The 19,505-nt window shown below is 57.4% G+C and overlaps 2 protein-coding genes and 1 long non-coding RNA gene across 4 annotated transcripts; 1 reads left to right on the top strand and 2 right to left on the bottom strand.

Annotated features, from left to right (window-relative positions):
* Window positions 1-1,038: 1,038 nt before the first annotated feature.
* Window positions 1,039-6,192, bottom strand: NGRN (neugrin, neurite outgrowth associated). 2 transcript variants are annotated; one of them, XM_089310721.1, is made up of 4 exons: window positions 6,008-6,192; window positions 5,508-5,618; window positions 2,213-2,292; window positions 1,039-2,001 (listed from the first exon to the last, which is right to left on the bottom strand). In XM_089310721.1, the coding sequence occupies exons 1-3, from the start codon at window positions 6,169-6,171 to the stop codon at window positions 2,214-2,216; spliced, it is 354 nt and encodes a 117-aa protein (XP_089166847.1). In that variant the 5' UTR covers window positions 6,172-6,192; the 3' UTR covers window positions 1,039-2,001; window position 2,213. The 2 variants fall into 2 exon arrangements, with proteins under 2 accessions (XP_089166847.1, XP_051685871.1); XM_051829911.3 differs by lacking the exon at window positions 2,213-2,292.
* Window positions 6,193-6,275: 83 nt separating this feature from the next.
* On the bottom strand, window positions 6,276-17,859 carry TTLL13 (tubulin tyrosine ligase like 13). The gene is made up of 15 exons (XM_089310720.1): window positions 17,738-17,859; window positions 17,164-17,416; window positions 16,864-16,904; window positions 16,003-16,121; window positions 14,605-14,735; window positions 14,220-14,376; window positions 13,685-13,828; window positions 13,274-13,359; window positions 12,756-12,987; window positions 12,035-12,219; window positions 9,334-9,519; window positions 8,932-9,112; window positions 8,441-8,620; window positions 7,531-7,849; window positions 6,276-7,162 (listed from the first exon to the last, which is right to left on the bottom strand). Coding segments are annotated over exons 1-15 (2,460 nt in total). The 5' UTR covers window positions 17,739-17,859; the 3' UTR covers window positions 6,276-6,917.
* Window positions 17,860-18,157: 298 nt separating this feature from the next.
* Window positions 18,158-18,683, top strand: LOC138844741 (uncharacterized). The gene is made up of 2 exons (XR_016218343.1): window positions 18,158-18,248; window positions 18,432-18,683. It is a non-coding gene; the product is annotated as an uncharacterized LOC138844741 (long non-coding RNA).
* The last annotated feature ends 822 nt before the right edge of the window (window positions 18,684-19,505 follow it).

Below are 19,505 nucleotides of genomic sequence, written 5' to 3'. Positions count from 1 at the left end.
ATTTTATGCTGAGCCCCTCTCCCTCCCCCTTAGTGGGCTTGACTCTTGGCTGAGAGCAAGGCAGACTGGGTAGACGGTAGATTTCACTCTGACACCCCCCTGAAGCACACGAGCGAAGCATGAGCCCACGGGACACAGGGACACAAGTCCTCTCCACTGTGGTTTGCCAGCCTCTCCAGCGGGGCCCCAACACCGCTGTGAGGCGCTGCCGTGGAGCCTCGTCACCTGGGCCCCAAAGTGCAGCTCCACCTCACCCAGTGCGGTGCTGATGTTCACCGTGTCCCCACACTGGAGTGCCTGGGGACAGGACCTATGGACTCTCACGACCCCAACCCAGTGGAACAAACAGAAACTGCCTCCCATACCATATTCCAGCCTCCCAGACGGAAGTTCTGTCCCTCTGCCTTTCAACTAAATCCTTAAAAAGAAAAAAAAGAGTGGCACAGCCGTTTAAGTCGCTGCTTGCAATGCCAACATCCTACAATGCAGGGCCGGTTTGCATCCCAAGCACTCTGCTTCAGATCCAGCTCCCTGCTAATGCACCCAAGAAAGCAGAGGAAGATGGCTCAAGTACTTGAGCCCTAGCAACCTGTGTGGCACTTGGAGTAAGTTACTGGCTACTTGCTTCGGCCTGGCCCAGCCTGGGCTGTTGCTGCCATTAGGGGAGTGAGCCAGCAGATGGAAGATCTCTGGTTGTCCTGCCTTTCACACGCCAGGAAGGTAGCAGATAATGGCTCAAGTCCTTGGGTTCCTGCCACCTGCGCGGAGCTCTGGCTTTCTCCCTTTCACTTGGCCCAGCCCACTGTTACGGAGCCGGCAGATGGCTGATCTCTCAAATCCTTTCTCACAGATATCCTTAAAAAGGCAAACCACCACCAAAAGTACCCCACCCTCACCAAGCAGGGTGCTCTACAGAGCCCCCTCCTGGGGATTTCTCTCAGCCCAGCTGTCTCCCCATGGAATCCATCCCCCTCCTTTCCCATTTCCTGCTCTCCAAGGTTCAGAAACCTCACACCCCAGAGACCACGAGGCAACACAGACTGCTACGTTTTCACTTTATTTTTCTACACGTAAGGAAATAACCAATTGACCGGGCAGTTCCAGAACTGCTAGTGTTCACTCATCGACAAGGAAATGAGGTCAGAAGGCAAACTTTTCACCTCCTCCCTAATGTATATTGCACAAGAATCACAGAAGCTCCTAACACATGCAACACTGGCTTGCAACACAGAGCCCGGGCAAGAAGGGCGAGCATGGAGATTCACAGGGGGCGGACGGCGCAGTGCTCCGGACAGCTTCCCTCTACCCAGGCAGCTGCGGCTTCCACCGCCCACTTCCTCCATCGCAAGGTGCTGACCCACACGCAGAAAGCCAGGCAGTTCTGAAAACACCGGCCCACCTGTGCTTCACAAGGCAGACCCCGCTCAGATTCTGTACAGGAAGTTCCCATTGCTGTCAAAGAACTCCCGCCCCCTCTGCACTACTTTGCTGCTGAAGTTCTGGGCACCAGCTCCCCCCGCCTTCAAGTCTTCCAGCTTCCCGTCACTCGACGGCTGGCTCCCCTTTCTTCTGGGCCGCGTGCAGTCCCGAGTGGGGGACTTCGGAAGCTCCCTCTGCCGAGCCCAGGCTGCAGCTTCAGGCACCAAGCCCTCCTCCTGCGGGCCCTGGGGTCCTGGATTCCTTCCTTTTTGTCTCCTTGGTGAACCTGCACCAGGCGTGTTTGCGACTGCTCTCAGAGCTGTGCTGGGACTCTGACCTTTGGATGAGGCTTCATCTCCTGGCACCAGCAAAGCCCCTGACACAGAGTGGCCTGCAGGGAGCCGCGGCGGTGCGTGGGCGAGCCCAACTCGCTCAAGGACTTTCTGATCCTGCTTCAGTTTCTGTTCCAAGGAGGGTACAAATTTGCTTTTTAAAACCCTTCGGATCACATCAGTGCTGACATCAAAGCCTTCAGCCAACCTGGGAACTGACCAGGTCTCTGCAAACTCCTTATGCAGATACCTGTGGAAAAAAGGAGGTTTTCAAGTTGAGTGTCCTATTAGAATAGCTCTCGATAAGATTAGTGAGAAGCAAAAGGAGGGCTTGGGGGAACTACAGGTATTAGCACACTCTGTGCCAGTTAAATGGCTGTGTTCCATTCCCGCGTGCCATCAGCAACATCGCACCCCTCGTGGTGTCAGCTCAACACCTCCCACTGCTGTCTAACACCCACCTTAGATCCTGGGACGAAGGACTCCCCTTCCTTCCAGGGGCACACAGTTTAACACAGATGGCTGCATGGTGACTATTAGGCTGCAGGGAGAACACCAAAAGGGAAACCCAGGGGTGGGCAACCAAGTCACCAACAAACAGCCCGGACTAGGCCCTCATCAAGAAGTCCAAGCTAAAGCTGGTCTGCAGGGTTGAAAAGCAGTCATGTCAAGAGAGGGGAGGGGTGAGGAGGGAGGACAGCACGTGAAACGCCGATCAGCAGCTCTGCTGGGACTCGGCTCAAAGGCCAGGCAGGGGCAAGATCACCTTGCATTTAGGTGACGTGAGCCAGGGAAGGATTTCAGGCGGTGCAACCTCATGAGTAGCTTTCTATTCTCAAGCTCTCTCAGTGGTCGATTTACAGATCTCTGTCTCTCCCTCTCTCTGTACCTCTCCCTTTCAAATAAATAAATGAAATCTAAAATAAATGAATACACACACACACATATTTCCATCTGAAAGGCAGAGTCACAAAGAGGACAGAGTTAGTGAGAGAGACCTTCTGTAAGCTGTTTCACTCCCCAGATGGCTGCTTCTTCCAGGTGTCCCCTGTGAGCGCAGGGGCTCAAGGACTGGGGCCGTCAGCCGCTGCTTTCCCAGGTGCACCAGCAGGGAGCTGGATTAGAAGTGGAGCAGCCAGGTCTCCAATCCATGCCCAGACGGGATGCTGGCATGGCAGGCAGAGGCCCAACCTACTCCAGCTGGCCCCAAAGCAACTTATTTATAGTATGTTTCTTTTCATGAGCGAGACAGTGAAAATAATTCATATTTGGGGGGGCTGGCACTGTGGCATAGCAGGTTAAGCTGCTGCCTGTGGTGCTGGCATCCCATATGTGTGCTGGTTCAAGTCCCAGCTGCTCCACCTCCGATCTGGCTCACTGCTAATGCACCAGGGAAAGAAGCAGAGGATGGCCCTGGCCCTTGGGTCCCTGCACTCATGTGGGAGACCTGGGAGGGGCTCCTAGCGCGGGACTGGCCCAGCCCCAGTTGTTGTGGCCATTTGGGGAATGAACCAGTGGATGGAAGCTCTCTTTCTCCCTCTGTGGCTCTGCCTTTCAAATAAGTAAAATAAATTAAAAAAAAAAAAACACTTATATTCATATGTGATTGTATTTGCATAAAGAAATCTGGAAAAAGACACAAAAACTATTTAAAAAACTGTACCCATAGGCTTTTTTTTTTTTTTTTTTTTGACATGCAGAGTGGACAGTGAGAGAGACAGACAGAGAGAAAGGTCTTCCTTTTACCCTTGGTTCACTCTCCAATGGCCGCTGCGCTGCAGCCGGCGCACCGTGCTGATCCAAAGCCAGGAGCCAGGTGCTTCTCCTGGTCTCCCATGGGGTGCAGGGCCCAAGCACTTGGGCCATCCTCCACTGCACTCCCGGGCCATAGCAGAGAGCTGGACTGGAAGAGGAGCAACCGGGACTAGAACCCGGTGTACCGGCACCACAGGTGGAGGATTAGCCTATTGAGCCGCGGCGCTGGCCACCCATAGGCTTTTCAGCCAGAACCCTCATCTTCAGTAACTCGCCAAGATGATGAACAGAAAGAGAAAGAGGAGAGGCACCCGATACGTGTTCTCCAGGCATCTGGAGAAAACACGGGGTTCTGCCTTTGCGCATTTACAAGAAAGGCGACAGCGCAGACATCAAGGGAACGGGAACTGTTCATAAAGGAGCGCCCCCTGGAGGCCACGGCGCCACCAGCAGAGTCGGCGGCATCACTCCGCTTGCGGTTGGCACTGGCCAGATTCCGGCCAGGAGAGTCCTTGTGCGCACTGAGCATAAGCACCCTAGGAGGCAAGAGGGCTTCCTGAAACGTGTGGAGGAAAACCATCAGAGCCAGGAGGAAGTCAGAGAGAGGCACCCGGTTCAACTGAGGCGCCAGCCGGCTCCACCCAGAAAAGCCCAGGTGGCACACGTGGGAAGGGGCCTGAGCCGTGAGAACCCACTCCCCACGAATTCACGGCATCACAGGTGTTTAAACACACCAAAAACTGTACCCACAGGAGACCAGCGGGACAAATAATGTTCACTGTTAGCACAACAACAACAAAAAAATTTTACAACTTAAAAACGAGCCCTTTAAAGATGCTCTAAAATAGATTCTCTCTTCAGGAAAATGCGCATTAACCACGTAACCAGGACTGGGAGCCCCATTAGGTTAAGAACACCACGGGTGACGGCATTGTGGCACAGAGGGTACAGCTGCCGCTGTGACACTCAGCACCCCGTATGGGCAATGGTTCACATCCCGGCTGCTCTTTTTTTTTTTTTTTTTTTTTGACAGGCAGAGCTAGACAGTGAGAGACACAGAGAGAAACGTCTTCCTTCCGTTGGTTCACCCCCCAAATGGCCGCTGCGGCCGGCGTGCTGCACCGATCCGAAGGCAGGAGCCAGGTGCTTCTCCTGGTCTCCCATGGGGTGCAGGGCCCAAGCACCTGGGCCATCCTCCACTGCACTCCTGGACCACAGCAGAGCTGGCCTGGAAGAGGGGCAACTGGGACAGAATTCGGCGCCCCAACCGGGACTAAAACCCAGGGTGCCAGCACCGCAGGTGGAGGATTAGCCTAGTGAGCCGCGGCACCGGCCCTCCACTTCTGATCCATGATGGAAGATCTTGCTACCTCTCTCCCTCTATCTGTGTAACTGCAGTTACCAAAATCAAGAAAGAACATCAAGATCTACTATTCAGAAATTAAATGTTGAGGTGTTTGCAATCTACTATTTTAAAATTTCAGCAAAAATTTTGTGCTGTGACCAGCTGTGTTATGTTGAAAGTGACAACCAATTGTGTGATGTCAAAAATTGCTAAACCTAGATGCCAGGCTTATGGAACAACGCATTACTCTGTTTTCTGCCAGAAAACTTCAACAACAGAAAGAGAAGCGTGGGTGGGCACTATGGAGCCGGAGGTGCCGCCTGCAGGGCCTCAGTGGGTTCCGTCATGGCTGTTCCGCTGCCAATCAGGGTCCCCATGACCAGCTTCTAAGGCGAGAAGACGGCCCAAGTCCTGGGGTGCCCGCCGCCCACGTGGGAGCCCTGGCTGGAATTCTGAGATCCTGGCTCGGGCCTGGTCCAGCCATGCTGTCGAGGGCATCTGGGGACTCCATCAGCAGATGGAAGGTATCTTGCTGTCACTTTAATTTTTCCAAAAAAGAAAAAAAAATCCTATAAACAGACCCAGGGAGTCAAACCCGCGCTCGAGACCCTAGTTATCCTCCACCCGTCATCACGGCAAGGTCCCCCCAGCCTTACCGGATCTGCTCCATGGACTCCCACGTCAGGGTTCTGGGCGGGGCACCAGGCGCCTCCATTTGCCTCCGAATCTTCTGGAATCGGATTGCTTTTTTCTGTCGTTTCAGGGTGCTGGGGGAGAGAACCAGTGGCAGGAGCCACGCGTGGAAGCAAGGTGGGTTTTGAAGAGCCTGGCTCGGGGCTGAATCACGGGGCGGCCGGGCCGAGGGCGCCGGCGTGCTGCTGCTCCGTGCACCGCCCCCTGGAACCTAACATCTAGAACAGTAACTGCCCACAAGCAAGCCGAACTCTACACACACGATGAAATACGCCACGGGCGAGGAGACCGGCGGTCCCCAGGGAGCCGAACACACCTCCCCTGCGCCCTGACAAAGGGGAAGACGACACACGGGCCGCTGCGCACGCCACGGCAGGACGCCCGGCGCCAAGGGGGCGTGGCCTGGAGCGCCGGGGCGCCGAGAGCCCTGCTTCAAGCCGAGGGCCCGAGGAGGAGCTGGTACCTCTCCAGCTCCTGCAGCTCCCGCTCTTCAGGCTCCCAGTCGGAATCGGGGTCCGGCTCGCGGCCCACCGGGCCCGGGCCCGCCACGCCCCGGGTCGCGAACCCACAGCGAGAGACGGCAGCGCGGACACGCCCGCCCAGCCACAGGCTCAGGGTACCCGCCATGTCGAGGCACACGCAGCTTCTGCTCGCAGCACTGGACGCGGCAGCACCGGAAGCTGAAGGGCGGAACCGGAAGCGGAAGGCGTCCCGGGACCGGAAGTAGGGGAGGGTAGCCCGTCCATCCGGCTCGCGGGCCGGGGAGATCTGGGCTCTTGGTTGGTTGCGCCCCACCCTCGCCGCCTCTTAACAGTGGTGAGGGGTTTCCTAGAGGAAGGCGAGGGTCGAATTGAGGTACAGGACGCGCCTGGAAAACGACATAAACTTTAATAAAAAGATTCAATTGCCAAAAGCCGCCCCCTTTGCCCAGCCTGCCCAGGCCTGTCCCCACCACTGCGGCGGGAAGGGCGCCCCTTGGCCGGCTGCTGAGGCTACCCAAGCGCCGTGCGGTGGGCACTCGGCTCCTCCGGGGACGGGGCTCCTTGTCGCCTGGTTGATCTCCAGCCCCAGGCCGCACCCAGGGTTCGAACCCAGCGCCCAGCGAGTAAAGCACGGGCTAAGGCTTGACGAGCAGTGATGAGCGCGATGGCCAGCCGTGGCTCCCCTTCGCCGTTGAGTCTTCGTGGATCCCCGAGCAGTCTTAGGGCGTTGAGGAATTCTCGGTGTCTTTTGGCCTTACGCAGTCGAGGGTCCTGTGTCAAACTGGAACCCGGTGGCCGTCGTTCGTTGGGCAGATCGAAGGCCCTCTGCCGCTTGGGGCACCGCAGGGGCGTCTCCAGGAGAGGTCCGGTGCTGGGCTTTCCCTCCTGCGTTTACCTGTGCTGGGTGATGTTGAGGGCACCGGAACGCTGTGCGGGTGCAGAGGCGCGGCAGAGGGTGAGGCGCTTGGTCGCTATGTGTTCAGAATGTATCATGGAGGGCAAAGTGCATCCAGTCCATGATTCACTCGCCGCTCTCTCCGGTCGCAGAAGGTAGCCCTGCTTTGGGGTTAGGGGGGGCGGCACTGATCCCGTCAGGGTGCGGTTTATGGCTTCTAGCCTTCTGCTGGCTTGGCCTTCTGCAGTGGAAACATGGGCCCCTCAGAGCTGATACTTAGAGCTGTCCTCACCTCTTTCCCACCTGTGCTCCAGTCACCAGCACAGGGGAGCGGCTTCCCACGCTGGATGCCGCCCACCAGGTGTTACAGTTGGGATGTTTCCTTGTCCCGTTCCCTGTTAACCGGGGCTGAGATGCTGTAGCGCTACCATTTCTAGCACGGCAGGACCCGTGCATTACAAAGAGGGCAACACACCGGCCCTCTCCCCTCCCCCGCTCCCGGTACTGCTCTAAGTGCCGTATTGTCTCTTGGGAGCATCCCGTCGGCAGTAGTTGCTAGTGGGAATTGACACAGGTCGCAATGACCAAAGGCTAGTTTCCTATACTTACTGCCAGTGAGCCTGAATCTAGTGCTGGAAAAATAGTGCCTCCCGGATCTCTTCATTGACAAGAAACGGGAGCTGATGACTGCTGGGTCTCCTGTCCAGCTGAGGCTCTTGGACTGCAGGTGGCACCGGGGCTGGTGTGGAACCGCAGCGTCCACGTTTGTCAGCGGCCCTAAGATCCTAGGGATCAATTCCTGGGGCCGAACCAGGTGCAGGAGGTGAGGAGCGACCTGCCTCGCGGCAGGGCCTCTCAGGAGCATCAGTGGGACCAGATTCACCGTCTGTGGCTCCTGATTGCCCGGCCCGTCCTGGTGACATCTAGGCTGGAGGAGAAGAGCAGCCTCTTACCACATCTCTTGGGAGGCCAGGTGGAGTGTCGGAAGAAACGGGTCGCTGAAAAAAATCTCCTCTCGGCCATGGCCACTGCGTACCCAGTTACTCCTTTGGGGTTCAGCCAGAGACAACAGGACCCAAGAGGTTTGCCACCAGCCCGGGGAAGAGTGAGTGCAGCCAGACTGTTGACCCAAGACTGTTGACTTCTCTCCTTTTAGATCCGGGGCACTGGCAGTGCTTGGGAGAAAATGACTCAGAAGCCACCAAGGGAGGGGTGGTGGCCTTGCTGTCTGCCAGTCATTGGGTCTGGGGGGACTATAAGACCAAATATATAGAACAAGTCTCTGATAATTGAGAGGGTCAGGGACCATGCCTTGGTGGTTGTCACTCTCAAAAACGAGGGAGCCTGGGAACAGGTGAAACCAACAGACCCTCTCCCAGGCCCAGCCGCACTCTGCTTTCCCAGGCTCCGCTGATGGATACCATCACATAAACCTCCTCTGGTGCCACCACCACCATGTGTCGGTCCCACAGCCCTGCTTCCCTGGGTCTGGGGGAGGAAGCTTCGTAAGGACCCTCACCCGATACTCATGAGGCTTTTTCTGGCCCTGGTGACTGGGGTGCAGCATGCGGGTGAGCTGCTGTATGATACCCATGCTTCGGATAAGATTCTCCCTTTGTATCAGGGCCTTCAACCGCTCCAGCTCCTCCTCTTCCACAATATCTTGAGGTTGCATGGTGTCCAGGTGCACTGGGACCAGCTACAAGGTACAGCAGAGAGAAATGCAGGCTCTCCAAGGATGCGGCGCAGACACCCTCAGCCAGGAGCGCCGCGGGCCGCCTGCCTACCTGCCCTCCCTTCCCTCAGTCTATGCAAGGCTCCCTTTGCTGTCCATTCTCTCACCTTCCTGTCCCAAAAAGTCAGACTCACTGATTAGAAACTCCTCTCTCTCTCCCTCCTCTCTCTCTCCCTCTCTCTCATACAAGGGGAGGAGAAGACAGCATATTCCTTCCTCCAGGAGTCCCGACCCATTTGCCTGCAGGAAGGTAAGAGCCACAAAGCCCCCGACACCTCTCTCTCCTGGATCCGGTTCCTGTGGGCCAGGTGAGTGGCAGGGCCCCGGGGCCTCGGCCTGGCGCGGCTCCTCTCCCCGGCAGATTCGCCCTGGTTCTGGTCCTTGCTTTCCTTTCGCCGTCGAGCACCCGAGGTGTCCTGCTGTTCCTGCTTCAGGCGGATCTCTTCCAGCTGCTGCCTGACAAGACACAGCAGGCAGCTTCAGACACTGGAGAAAGCGTGTTGGGGAGAAGGGGGCTGAGGGAAAATGGGTGGGAAGAGGAGGAAGTTAGGCTCTGTTCTCTGGACGAAACAGCCAGCATCATTAAGAGACCGATTAAGAGACGGGCTGCAGCTCCTCTCCTGCTGCTGGCAAGCAGTGGGCTCCCCGGGTACAGAGGAGCACGCGGGACAAAGTACCTGGCACACTCCTCCCTGGCCTTGGAGGCTGCGGTCTCCTGGAAGAGGGAGCTGTTGTGTTTGAAGAAGGGAGCGTACTTCTCCATGTTGGGCCCAGGGTAGATGCGCCGGTATCCCCCAAGGTGGGAATCCTCGTAGCGCTGCTGGTCCAACATTGCCAAATGCGAGGACTCGACCTGTTCCCGCCTGGGGAAACCAAGCAGAGGGGAGACCAGGGGGGACCAGCTGAGGCTTCTAGAGCCTCCCACCAGCTGCTTGGCCACCCATGCCTCTGACCATGTGGGCAAAGCTGCCAGGCCTGTCTTTGGCAAACCCCACATGTATAGGCTTTTAGGTTTCTGATTAGAAAGGGTAATACAGGGGCCAGCATTGAGGTGCAGTGGGTTAAGCCACTCCCTGCAATGCCAACATCACATATGAGTGCTGGTTGGAGTCCTGCTGCTCTACTTCCGATCCAGCTCCCTGCTAATGCACCTGGCAAAGCAGCAGGAGATGGTTAGAGTACTTGGGTTCCTGCCACCCATGTGGGAGACCCAGATGACTCAAGTTCCAGACTCCTGCCTTTAGCCTGGAGCAGCCCTGTGTGTTGTGGCCATTTGGGGAGTGAACCAGCAGATGGAAGATCGCCCCCTCTCTCTCTGACTTTCAAATCAATAAAATAAATCTTTTTTAAATTTACTTGAGAGAAAGAGTTAGACAGTGAGAGAGACAGAGAGAAAGATCTTCCTTCTGTTGGTTCACCCCCCTAAATGGCTGCTACAGCTGGAGCTACGCCGATCCAAAGCCAGGAGCCAGGTGCTTCCTCCCAGTCTCCCCTGCAAGTGCAGGGCCCAAGCACTTGGGCCATCCTCCACTGCCTTCCCGGGCCACAGCAGAGAGCTGGCCTGGAAGAGGAGCAACCGGGACAGAATCTGGCATCCATATGGGATGCCGGTGCTGCAGGCAGAGGATTAACCAAGTGAGCCACGGCACTGGCGCAAAATAAATCTTTTTAAATTAAAGATAGTAATACATATTTACTACAGAAAATATAGAAGAGCAAAAAAAAAAAAAAAAAGATTTCAACCTCCCATGATCCCATGATCTTAATGTAATTAGTGTATTGGTTGTGTGCTAGGAGTTAGGGATGGACCTCCGGAGTTGAGATCCTGGTTTTGCCTCTCACTAGCTCATGTGTCTGCTCTCACTGCTCTCATTCTTGCTCTCTCTCTCTTTTATTTTATTTTATTTTTTTGATTTTTGACAGGCAGAGTGGACAGTGAGAGAGAGAGACAGAGAGAAAGGTCTTCCTTTGCCGTTGGTTCACCCTCCAATGGCCGCTACGGCCAGCGCACCGCGCTGATCTGAAGCCAGGAGCCAGGTGCTTCTCCTGGTCTCCCATGCAGGTGCAGGGCCCAAGCACTTGGGCCATCCTCCACTGCACTCCACAGCAGAGAGCTGGACTGGAAGAGGAGCAACTGGGACAGAATCTGGCGCCCCGACCAGGACTAGAACCCGGGGTGCCAGTGCCACAGGTGGAGGATTAGCCTAGTGAGCCGCGGGGCCGGCCCTTGCTCTTTCAAAATGGGGTCACACAGCAATATTTTTAAATGCCTGCCTAGTGTATAATTGTACTTCTGCCCATTTAGTCCAGTAGTTCCCAACCATCTGTCCTCACTTTTATATAAAAAATTTTGACTGGCCCTTTGCCGTGACGTAGTGGGGAAAGCCATCGCCTGCAGTGCCGGCATCCCATATGGGTGCCAGTTCTAGTGCCGGCTGCTCCTCTTCTGATCCAGCTCTCTGCTATGGCCTGGGAAAGCAGTAGAAGATGGCCCAAGTCCTTGGACCCCTGCACCTGCATGGGAGACCCAGAAGCTCCTGACTTCTGGTTTTGGCTTGGCTCAGCTCCAGCCTTTGGGGCCAATTGGGGAGTGAACCATCAGATGGAAGACATCTCTCTTTCTGTCTGCAGCTCTACCTCTCAAATAAATAAAAAGCTTTAAAAACAAAAAACAGTTAATAAAATCACATAAATTTCCTCGTGTTCTAATATGAAAATAAAATACATGGCTAAGCAGGTGGCAGAGGGAGTAGGCATTAGGCAACTGAATAAATGGAAACATTGCTTTGCATGAACACACAGATAAGTTCCCTCCGTGCTTGGCTGATTGGCTCTGGGGAGGAAGACTGGGTAGAAGAGGGGGAGAAATGACTTCACTGCTATTTTCTTCTTCTCCTTTTTTTTTTTTTTTTTTTTTTTTAAAGTGAGAGGCATAGAGAAGTCTCATCAGCGGGTCATCCCTTGGATGCCTGCCAGGAAGCTGGGAGCCAGGAACTCCGTGCAGGCCTCCCGAGTGGGTGGTAGGGACCCAAGTGAGCCATCACTGCTGCTCCCCAGGGTCAACACTCGCAGGAAGCCGCAGTCAGGAGTGGAGCCAGCTGGCAAAGCCAGGTCCTCTGATTTGGGAGCGGAGCATCCTGCCCACTAGGCCAAACGCCTGGCCCTCATCGTATCTTCTGAATGTTGAACAAACTGTTTATGATACAAACTGTATTATTTTCTCTGCCAAAATTGGTCTTACAAGCAAATCAGCCCCACAGTGTTCGCTTTTTTCGTTGTTCTGTTTGTTCCGCAGGCTCCTCCTCCCTGAGAGACTTGGGCTGCAGGGAGAGTAGTAGTGGAGAAGACACAGTGAGACAGGGCAGACACCCGGCGCACCTGGGCTCTCGGGGCTGTGCGTGGCACTGGAACAGCCGCTCCTTCACTCGCCGCTTGTCTTCCTCCATCACCTTCTTCTTGTCACAGCCGCGGAGGTTGACCAGGGTCATGGCGTCACAGAGGAGCGCGTCCTTCACCTCGCGGTCCAGGCGCGAGTCCGTGGTGAAGCTGGGAGAGTGGTTTACCTGCCGGGAGGACTCATTACCCACCTGCTCCCTACAGGGGGTGGGGTGGGGAGGGGGAGCCTTGCTCCGCCCAGGGTCACTGGGATGTTTACAGACGTTCACGGCCCACACAAAATCACCCGCTTAAACACATGGTTGCCTTGGCAGGTGGGTCTCTTGTGGGCCTCACTGGAGTGGGTAGGAGAGACCTTCCCTGCGGTGGCCTCGGCCAGGGAGGCCGGATGCCGTGGCGCCCCAGGCCACGGGACTCTGACGGAGATCTCTCCAAGTCACAGGCTGGCAGGAGCAAACCAGACAGTGTGGCTTCTGGATAGAGTGGTGTCTTAGAGTCACGGCTTACACAAGTGACACGGGGGACCCCACATCTGGATTGCGGCGCTAGAGCCAGAGGCCGCCGAGGTTTGACTCAGCAGCTTCCAAGGGTGGCCGTCGCACAGCTGCAGGTTCCCGCCCCACCCTAGGGCTTCCACGCCCCCCCCCGCCCCCCGGTTCTGCCCGAGCCACCACCTGGTGTCCCGTTCAAGGAGAAGCCTCACCTCCAGCAGCCAGGGCTTTAGCTTGTGGTCCAGCAAGATGTCAAAGCCAAGGATCTCAAAACAAGCACATGTACCTCCGCTCAGGTATTGGGGGAAACAGGTTCGGTAGTTGTGGCGGAGAACAGAATGGGCCGAGATGACGGTTTTGATGATGATGTCCTCAATGTCCCCCCACAGCTCTCGAGGCTCATAGCTGTGCTCACGTAGCCAGGTGTTCAGTGTTGACAGCTTCCTGTGAGGCCCAGGGCTCAGAGGAAGACCTCCCGACAGGCCAGCAGGGCCTGGCCACAGGCAGCAGGCTCTCGGGCACTAACCCACACTCTGTGCCTGCACCCAGTGCTGCCTTGGGGCCTCTGGCAGCGGGGAGCGGGAATGAGCTACCAGGTGGGGTTTGGGGCTGCACTTAAGAGCTCAGGCAGGGGGCAAGGGGCTGTGGAGGCAGAGTTTTCCTGAGCTTCTGAGGCTGTACGGCTAAGGGGCAGAGGAGGCAGGAACCAAGGAGTCGGAGTCGGGAGTACCTCTTACTGCCCACGGCATCATCCCGCACAAAATTCTCATTGTGCTTGTTGATGGCATAGTTGGTCAGGTGCATACAGACGTCATCCTGGGAAGAGCAGCCCCACCGTCGCAGCCCTCCTCGCAGGCCCTTTGTTGCCTGTTTGTCACCCCTGCTCCTCAGAATTGCTCGCTCCTGTCCCTCCCCACCAGGGGACTGCCCTCCTCAAAGAAGAGGTTGTGCTGGGCTTCCACAGAGGGTGACTTTTCCTCAGTCCCCACCCCTCCACAATGCTCTCCTCACAGCTGTCACTGGCTCCTCCCTTCCTTCCTCGTCCTCCGGTGTCAGTGGCAAACCTCTCTACCTTGGACATTCCTGGAGCTTGGGCTCCCGTGGCAGTGGGAGGGACGGGGGTGCCGCCCAGCCCCCTTACCAGGTTGTTAGAGCTGGGCTCCACGTAGGGCATGGTGGCAAAGCGGGCCAGGCCCTCCTCGTACATGAAGATCCGCAGGGGGTCGCAGGATGTGATCAGGACGTAGACACGCATGTCGAACTTGAAGCCGTCGATGAGGAAGGGCTGAGAGCGTGCAAGGCCGCGAGGGGGTGACGGTGACTCCTTCGCGTTCCTCAAGGCGGGCCCCACACCGCTTTAAGCGCTTCACACACCTAACAACTCGTGGTAACTTTCACAGCCATGTCAAGCGGTGGCTGTGCTGTGCTCATTTAACAAATAACACAAACAGGCATAGCAAGGTAAGAAGCCTGCCTGAAGGCCACATGATCTAAGAAATGGAAAATTGAAGATCCAAACCCAGGGCTGGTTCCATGCTGCCTCCAAGATCACGGTGGCGGGGTGGGGTGGAGGAGGGGGGAGCAGGCAGCAGAAATGGTGGGAGCCTCCGACCGCTTCCTCTGGGGTGTGGGAGACGGGAGGCGCCCCCAAGGGCCGGGGGCGGGACGCCCTTCACCTTGGAGATGTATTGCTGGCAAATCATGTGCTCCCCCGGCTTGATGTCCCGGGGATTTCGAGTGATGAAGATGCCGCGTCCCTGACAGCCACTGTCGGGCTTGCAGATGTAAGTGCGCGTCTTTCGCTGGCGGCCGTAGGACTGGAAGTCCCCGTAGCTACATGTGGGCAGGGGGCTGGTCAAGGGTTGCAGCCTGGCTGTCCCCCCACCCCCAGGGACGGCTTCCCGCTATCTAGTCCAGGCTCGTCCTGGAGCACCCGGGCTCAGACCCACATCCTTTGACCCAGCTGAAATTGTCCTTGCCCCGCTGCCACCCCGCCAAGCAACTCCTAGGCCACTGGAGGGAGCGGAGGGCGGTGTCGGTGGGGAGCCGGGCTCCACTCACTCTGCCGGGAGGCACCAGGTGCGGGGGAAGATGCTGTACTCAGAGGGGTAGAGTTTCTGCATGCGGTTGAGGTTCCGCGCCAGCAAATCTTTGCGACAGATTTCCGTCATGCCGGGGAAGTGGTTGATTTTCTGAAACGAGGCGCAGGTGGGTTTACGGCAGAAGCGGCGGTTCCTGGGGGGCTCGGGCAGCCTCAGAGCAGGAGCAAGACTGAGCACCATAAGAGGGAGAACCGGAAGCTTCCCTGAGGCCGGAGAGGAACCTCTCCTTGGCCTCCTCCTGACACAGCCACGCTGAGGGTAAGAAGTGAGAGGCGGGAGGAAGAGCATCCAGGAGCCAGAATTTTGACCTCGGAGCCACCTTGTAACTTCCCGCTGGACACCAGGACAGGTCCCAGAAGCATCAGGGGTGCAAATCAGCCCAAGGTGTGTTAGATGACAACATTTCTCAAAGGACTGTGGCCAGCAGCCCCGGGACTGCCGCCACGGCCCCCGGAGGACACGGCATTGCCGGGGCGCCTGCCGGAACCCCTGGCCGCTCTGACCAGCAGCACCAGCCCTGGGCTAAGGTGGAGTGCTGCTTACTGCCTTTCTCGTCACCACCTGGGTGTACCTGGTCTCTCTGGGCCTGGGGTCCTCTTCTTCAAGGGACACCCGCCTCTTGGGGCTGTTGGTGAAGCGAGGCGGTGTGAAAGCACTTAGCCTGGTGCACAGGAAGCCCCAGCCTTCCCAGCTCACAGCTGTTGGCCTGGCCGTCTGTAGCCGCTCCACCTCCTGCCCTCTCTGGGGCTCCTCTGCTAAGACTATCTCTGGGAGCCCTCCTGGCTCTCCCCTACCCCCCAGATCAGCCTGCAGAGCCTTTGAAATTCCAGCCCTATGTTGTGTCACAACACCTGGGGCAATGGCAGACCACAGATCGAGCAGAGGCCCTTGGGGTGATCAAGTCCTGTGCCATCTTAGCCGTCCTAGTTCAGGTAAGCGCATCCTGACGTCTGCACCTCCAGGGATCTCCACCAGGGGGCTCAGCACAAATCCCTGTCACCCAGCCACGTGTGGCCATCTCAATTGCTAATAGCACCACAAAACCCAATTTGAGAATTAAAACAAAACAATGAGGCCGTCACATTCCTCTCGCGGATCCTGGCCCATCTTCCTCGCTGCCCGGCAGAATTCCACCCGGACTTTCAAGGAAGCTGCCTCCCAGGCTGCTCCCCAGGTCCAGCTCATCCGCCACAGGTGCCACCAGGCAGAGCACACGATGCACACCGGACGCTTCCTTCAGGAAATAGATGTGCCCCGGACCCAAGTGGAACAGGGGCCCCTAGGGTGTGGCCTTCCCCGCCTGCACAGGGACTCAGTCACAGAGCGGCAGCCTCGGGTGCCCCCTGGATGTTGGTACCTGGAACCTCTTCATTTCCATGACTCGTTCCAGCGACACGGAGCAGTCTGTCCAGTACACAGTCCACTCTTCCTCCTCCCCCACCTCCTTCAGGCCACACACTTGGGCTGCCCGTCGCACTGCGGAGACAGCAAGGTCAGGGCAGGCAGCCACAAGCCCTAGAACCGCAGCTGGGATGGGTCAGGACCACCCCACCTCGGGGCAGCTCCAAGATCGGGAGGCTGCCAGGGCCCTTCCAAAGCACGGGGCAGAGAGAGCTGGAAACAGGGTCTCGGCTCCTGTCTGTCCTCTGTGCCAGGGGCCCTTGCACGGATGCCGGTGGGGACAGGAAGGGGGGAAGATTGCTAACCTAGCTGGGAAGTTTTTTGTTTACTTTTTAACAACTGAAGCCCCTTCAAAGCTTCCTTAAAAGGGGCTGGCAGAGTTACACTGCCCCCTGCGACACCAGTGTTTCATTTGAGTGCCAGTTCGAGTCCCGGCTGCTCCACTTCCTACCCGGCTCCATTAATGCACCTGGGAAGGCAGCAGAAGACCGCCTAAGTGCGTGGGGCCCACGTGGGAGACACGGATGGAGTTCCAGGCTCCTGGCTTCAGCCTGGCCCAGTCCTGATTGTTGTGGCCATTCGGGGAGCAAACCAGTGGATAGAAGATTCTCTCTCTCTGCCTTCCAAATACATCTTTTTTTTTTTTTTTAATCCTTTAAAAAACTGTTTTAACTTTTTCTCATCCCTGGTAAAATCGGGAAAGGGGGCAGTAGTGACTCTCGGCCATTTGCCTTCCTGGTTACCAACTGTGGCCCTCCCACGGTGGGAGCAGCAAGGGCAGGTGTCCCCCCGTGTGAGGAGCCGGGCTCTCACTCACCACTCTCATACTTGCAGCTGGTCAGATTGATGGCCAGGAGTCTGGAAGAAAACCAGGCAGAGTGGGAGACACACACGGACCCCGGGCTGCCAGGCACCCCAGGGAGAGCTCGCAGAGTCACAGCTAGGGGGACACAGGCGGGCTGGCATTCCAGGTGCAGCCAGCCCAAGAGTGGTTCCGGGTTTTGCTTCTGTCGCACCAGCTCTTTCCCCGCTGCGAAGGCTACCAGGAGGACCTGAGACCCCGGCCCGTGGAAGGCTGAAGGGACGGCCAGGGGCGAGGGGTCCTGGGAGAGGTTACCTGTGTTTCCGCCTTCTCTTTCTCCTCCCAGCTTCTAAGTCATCGGTTGGGGCTATGATTTTCTTTGGAATTTTCTTGGCTACAATGGATAAGGGAATCCCATTCTCAAATGCCTTACATTCATCCTTTAGGGGTGCCTGCGGTGAAGGGTTAGACGGAGCGGGAGCTTCCCCTTCAACACACTCCTCCTGGGGGCCCTCGTCCTCTTCTGAGCCGCTGCTCTTACAGGTGCTGGGCTCCATCCTCCCAGGCACTGCGGGAGGAGGTGGGGATGAATGACCCGGCAGACCTCCCGCGGGGAGTCCACCCCCCCCCTCCCAGGACCTTGACGGTCAGTGTGGCTGCAGGGGCGGGGGATGCCCGGGGCTACGGAGCCGTCCCGGACCGCACTGGCTCATACAACATCGCGGCGCACGCAGGTTTGGACAGAGACAGCAGGGCCATGACCATGGCTTTGTTTGCGGGGGTTAGGCTGGGGAAAATCTGCTATTAAGACAACCAGATACCCAAGGTCTCCTAGGCAGGCCCATTTCCCTGATTTCCCTGTCCCAGGCTTCTCTTATGTTTTACACACTGGGGCCAGGGCTGGATGGCGGAGGAGACCCCTTGGGCTCTGAGGGCGGCGGGGAGAGCCCACAGCGGACGCCGTCCACTCCAGGTTCCCAGGAGAGCTGAGGGGCTGCTGGGTCCGCCCCTAGGAGCCCGGGGCTGGACTCCGAGGGTCGCTCATGTCCACCCTCCGACAGCTCCAGCTCTTCCTGGGTGCTGCCCGGCTTCCGGGGCCGCCTCGCCGTGCCGCAGGACCGCCTGTCCCCTCCGGTCGCGAGGGGGGAGCCCGCTCCCCCTCAGGGGTCGCGCGTAGCTCCGAGATCCCGGCGGCGGCGGCGGCCGCCCCTCCGTCGGCACGACAGCAGCCGCCGCCGCCGCCGTCGCCATGGACACGGGGGCGGTCCCTGGCGGAGGAGCGTTGTGGGGGGCGGGGCCTCCGGGAGCCACACCCCGCCAGGGCACCGGCCGGGGCCATCTTGGCCGAGCTGCAGCGGGGGTCGACCGGGGCTGAGCGCGAGGTGCCGGGCCCCTCTGGGGTGCGTCACGGGGCACGTAGGCCTCCCGCTTCCCGCCGGCTCCCCCCACCCACAGCTCCTTGTTCCTTTACTGCTGCCGCCTCCTTCGCGAGCTTCACCCCTCCACCCACAGACCAGCGGGTCCACTCAGCTTGTCTTGTGTGGCCAGATGCGGAGGACGGCTCACATTTGTCCATTCTTCAGGATGACGTGGACACGGGCAGGTGACCGGGGTGCAGCGGTGGTGATGCGATCCCACGTCGGAGTGCCTGGGTTCAAGCCCCAGCTCCGCAGCGGTTCCAGCTTCCTGCTAATGTGCACCCTGGGAAGCAGCAGATAACTCAAGTACTGCCTGTCCCAGCCCCAGCCAGTGTTGGACATTTGGGGAGTGAACCACTGCATGGACCATGGAAGACCTCTCTCTGCCTCTCATAAATAAAAATGCGTTTTCAAAAATGCCCCTTCTTGAGATGCTTTGCAGTCCCTTGGTTTCGGAGACCCTAGTGGAGCTCCTGACTTCGGCCTGGCCCAGCCCTGCTGTTGCAGCCATTTGGGGAGTGAACCAGCAGATGGAAGCTCTCTCTCTCCTCCTCTTTTTCTTTCCCTCTGCCATTCAAATAAATAAAGATCTCAAAAAAAAAAAAAAATCACAAAGCATATAAATGGTTGAGAAATGCCCACAGTAAATAAAATCCAATGGCTCTTTTTTTTTTTTTTTTTTTAATTTTTTGACAGGCAGAGTGGACAGCGAGAGAGACAGAGGGAAAGGTCTTCCTTTGCCATTGGTTCACCCTCCAATGGCCACTACGGCTGGCGCACCGCGCTGATCTGAAACCAGGAGCCAGGTGCTTCTCCTGGTCTCCCATGCAGGTGCAGGGTCCAAGCACTTGGGCTATCCTCCACTGCCTTCCTGGGCCACAGCAGAGAGCTGGACTGGAAGAGGAGCAACTGGGACAGAATCCGGTGTCCCGACCAGGACTAGAATCCGAGGTGCCGGCGCCGCAGGCGGAGGATTAGCCTAGTGAGCCGCGGCGCCGGTCCAATGGCGCTTTTTATAGAAAGATGTATTTGGGCGGGGTAAAGCTTTCCATTGAAACATCAGTCCTGGGGAGAAAGAGGGAAATCCTGTATTTAACTTACCGTCTCACACACAAAATCCACTTTCTGGTGATGGCCGTTTGCACTCCCGAGTGGAATGACGTGTTATCGGAGCTTGTAGCTGCAGAAGCTTGCAGAGAAAGGTGTTAAATGCGCTGCAATTTGCCAAGACCATGACGG

Source organism: Oryctolagus cuniculus, chromosome 12 (genome assembly GCF_051225735.1).
Source record: "Oryctolagus cuniculus isolate XC-2025 breed Fujian yellow rabbit chromosome 12, ASM5122573v1, whole genome shotgun sequence".
Classification (NCBI taxonomy): Eukaryota; Metazoa; Chordata; class Mammalia; order Lagomorpha; family Leporidae; genus Oryctolagus; species Oryctolagus cuniculus.
The sequence above is the reverse complement of the archived record's forward strand: the minus strand, read 5'-3'. Positions and strand labels throughout refer to the sequence as shown.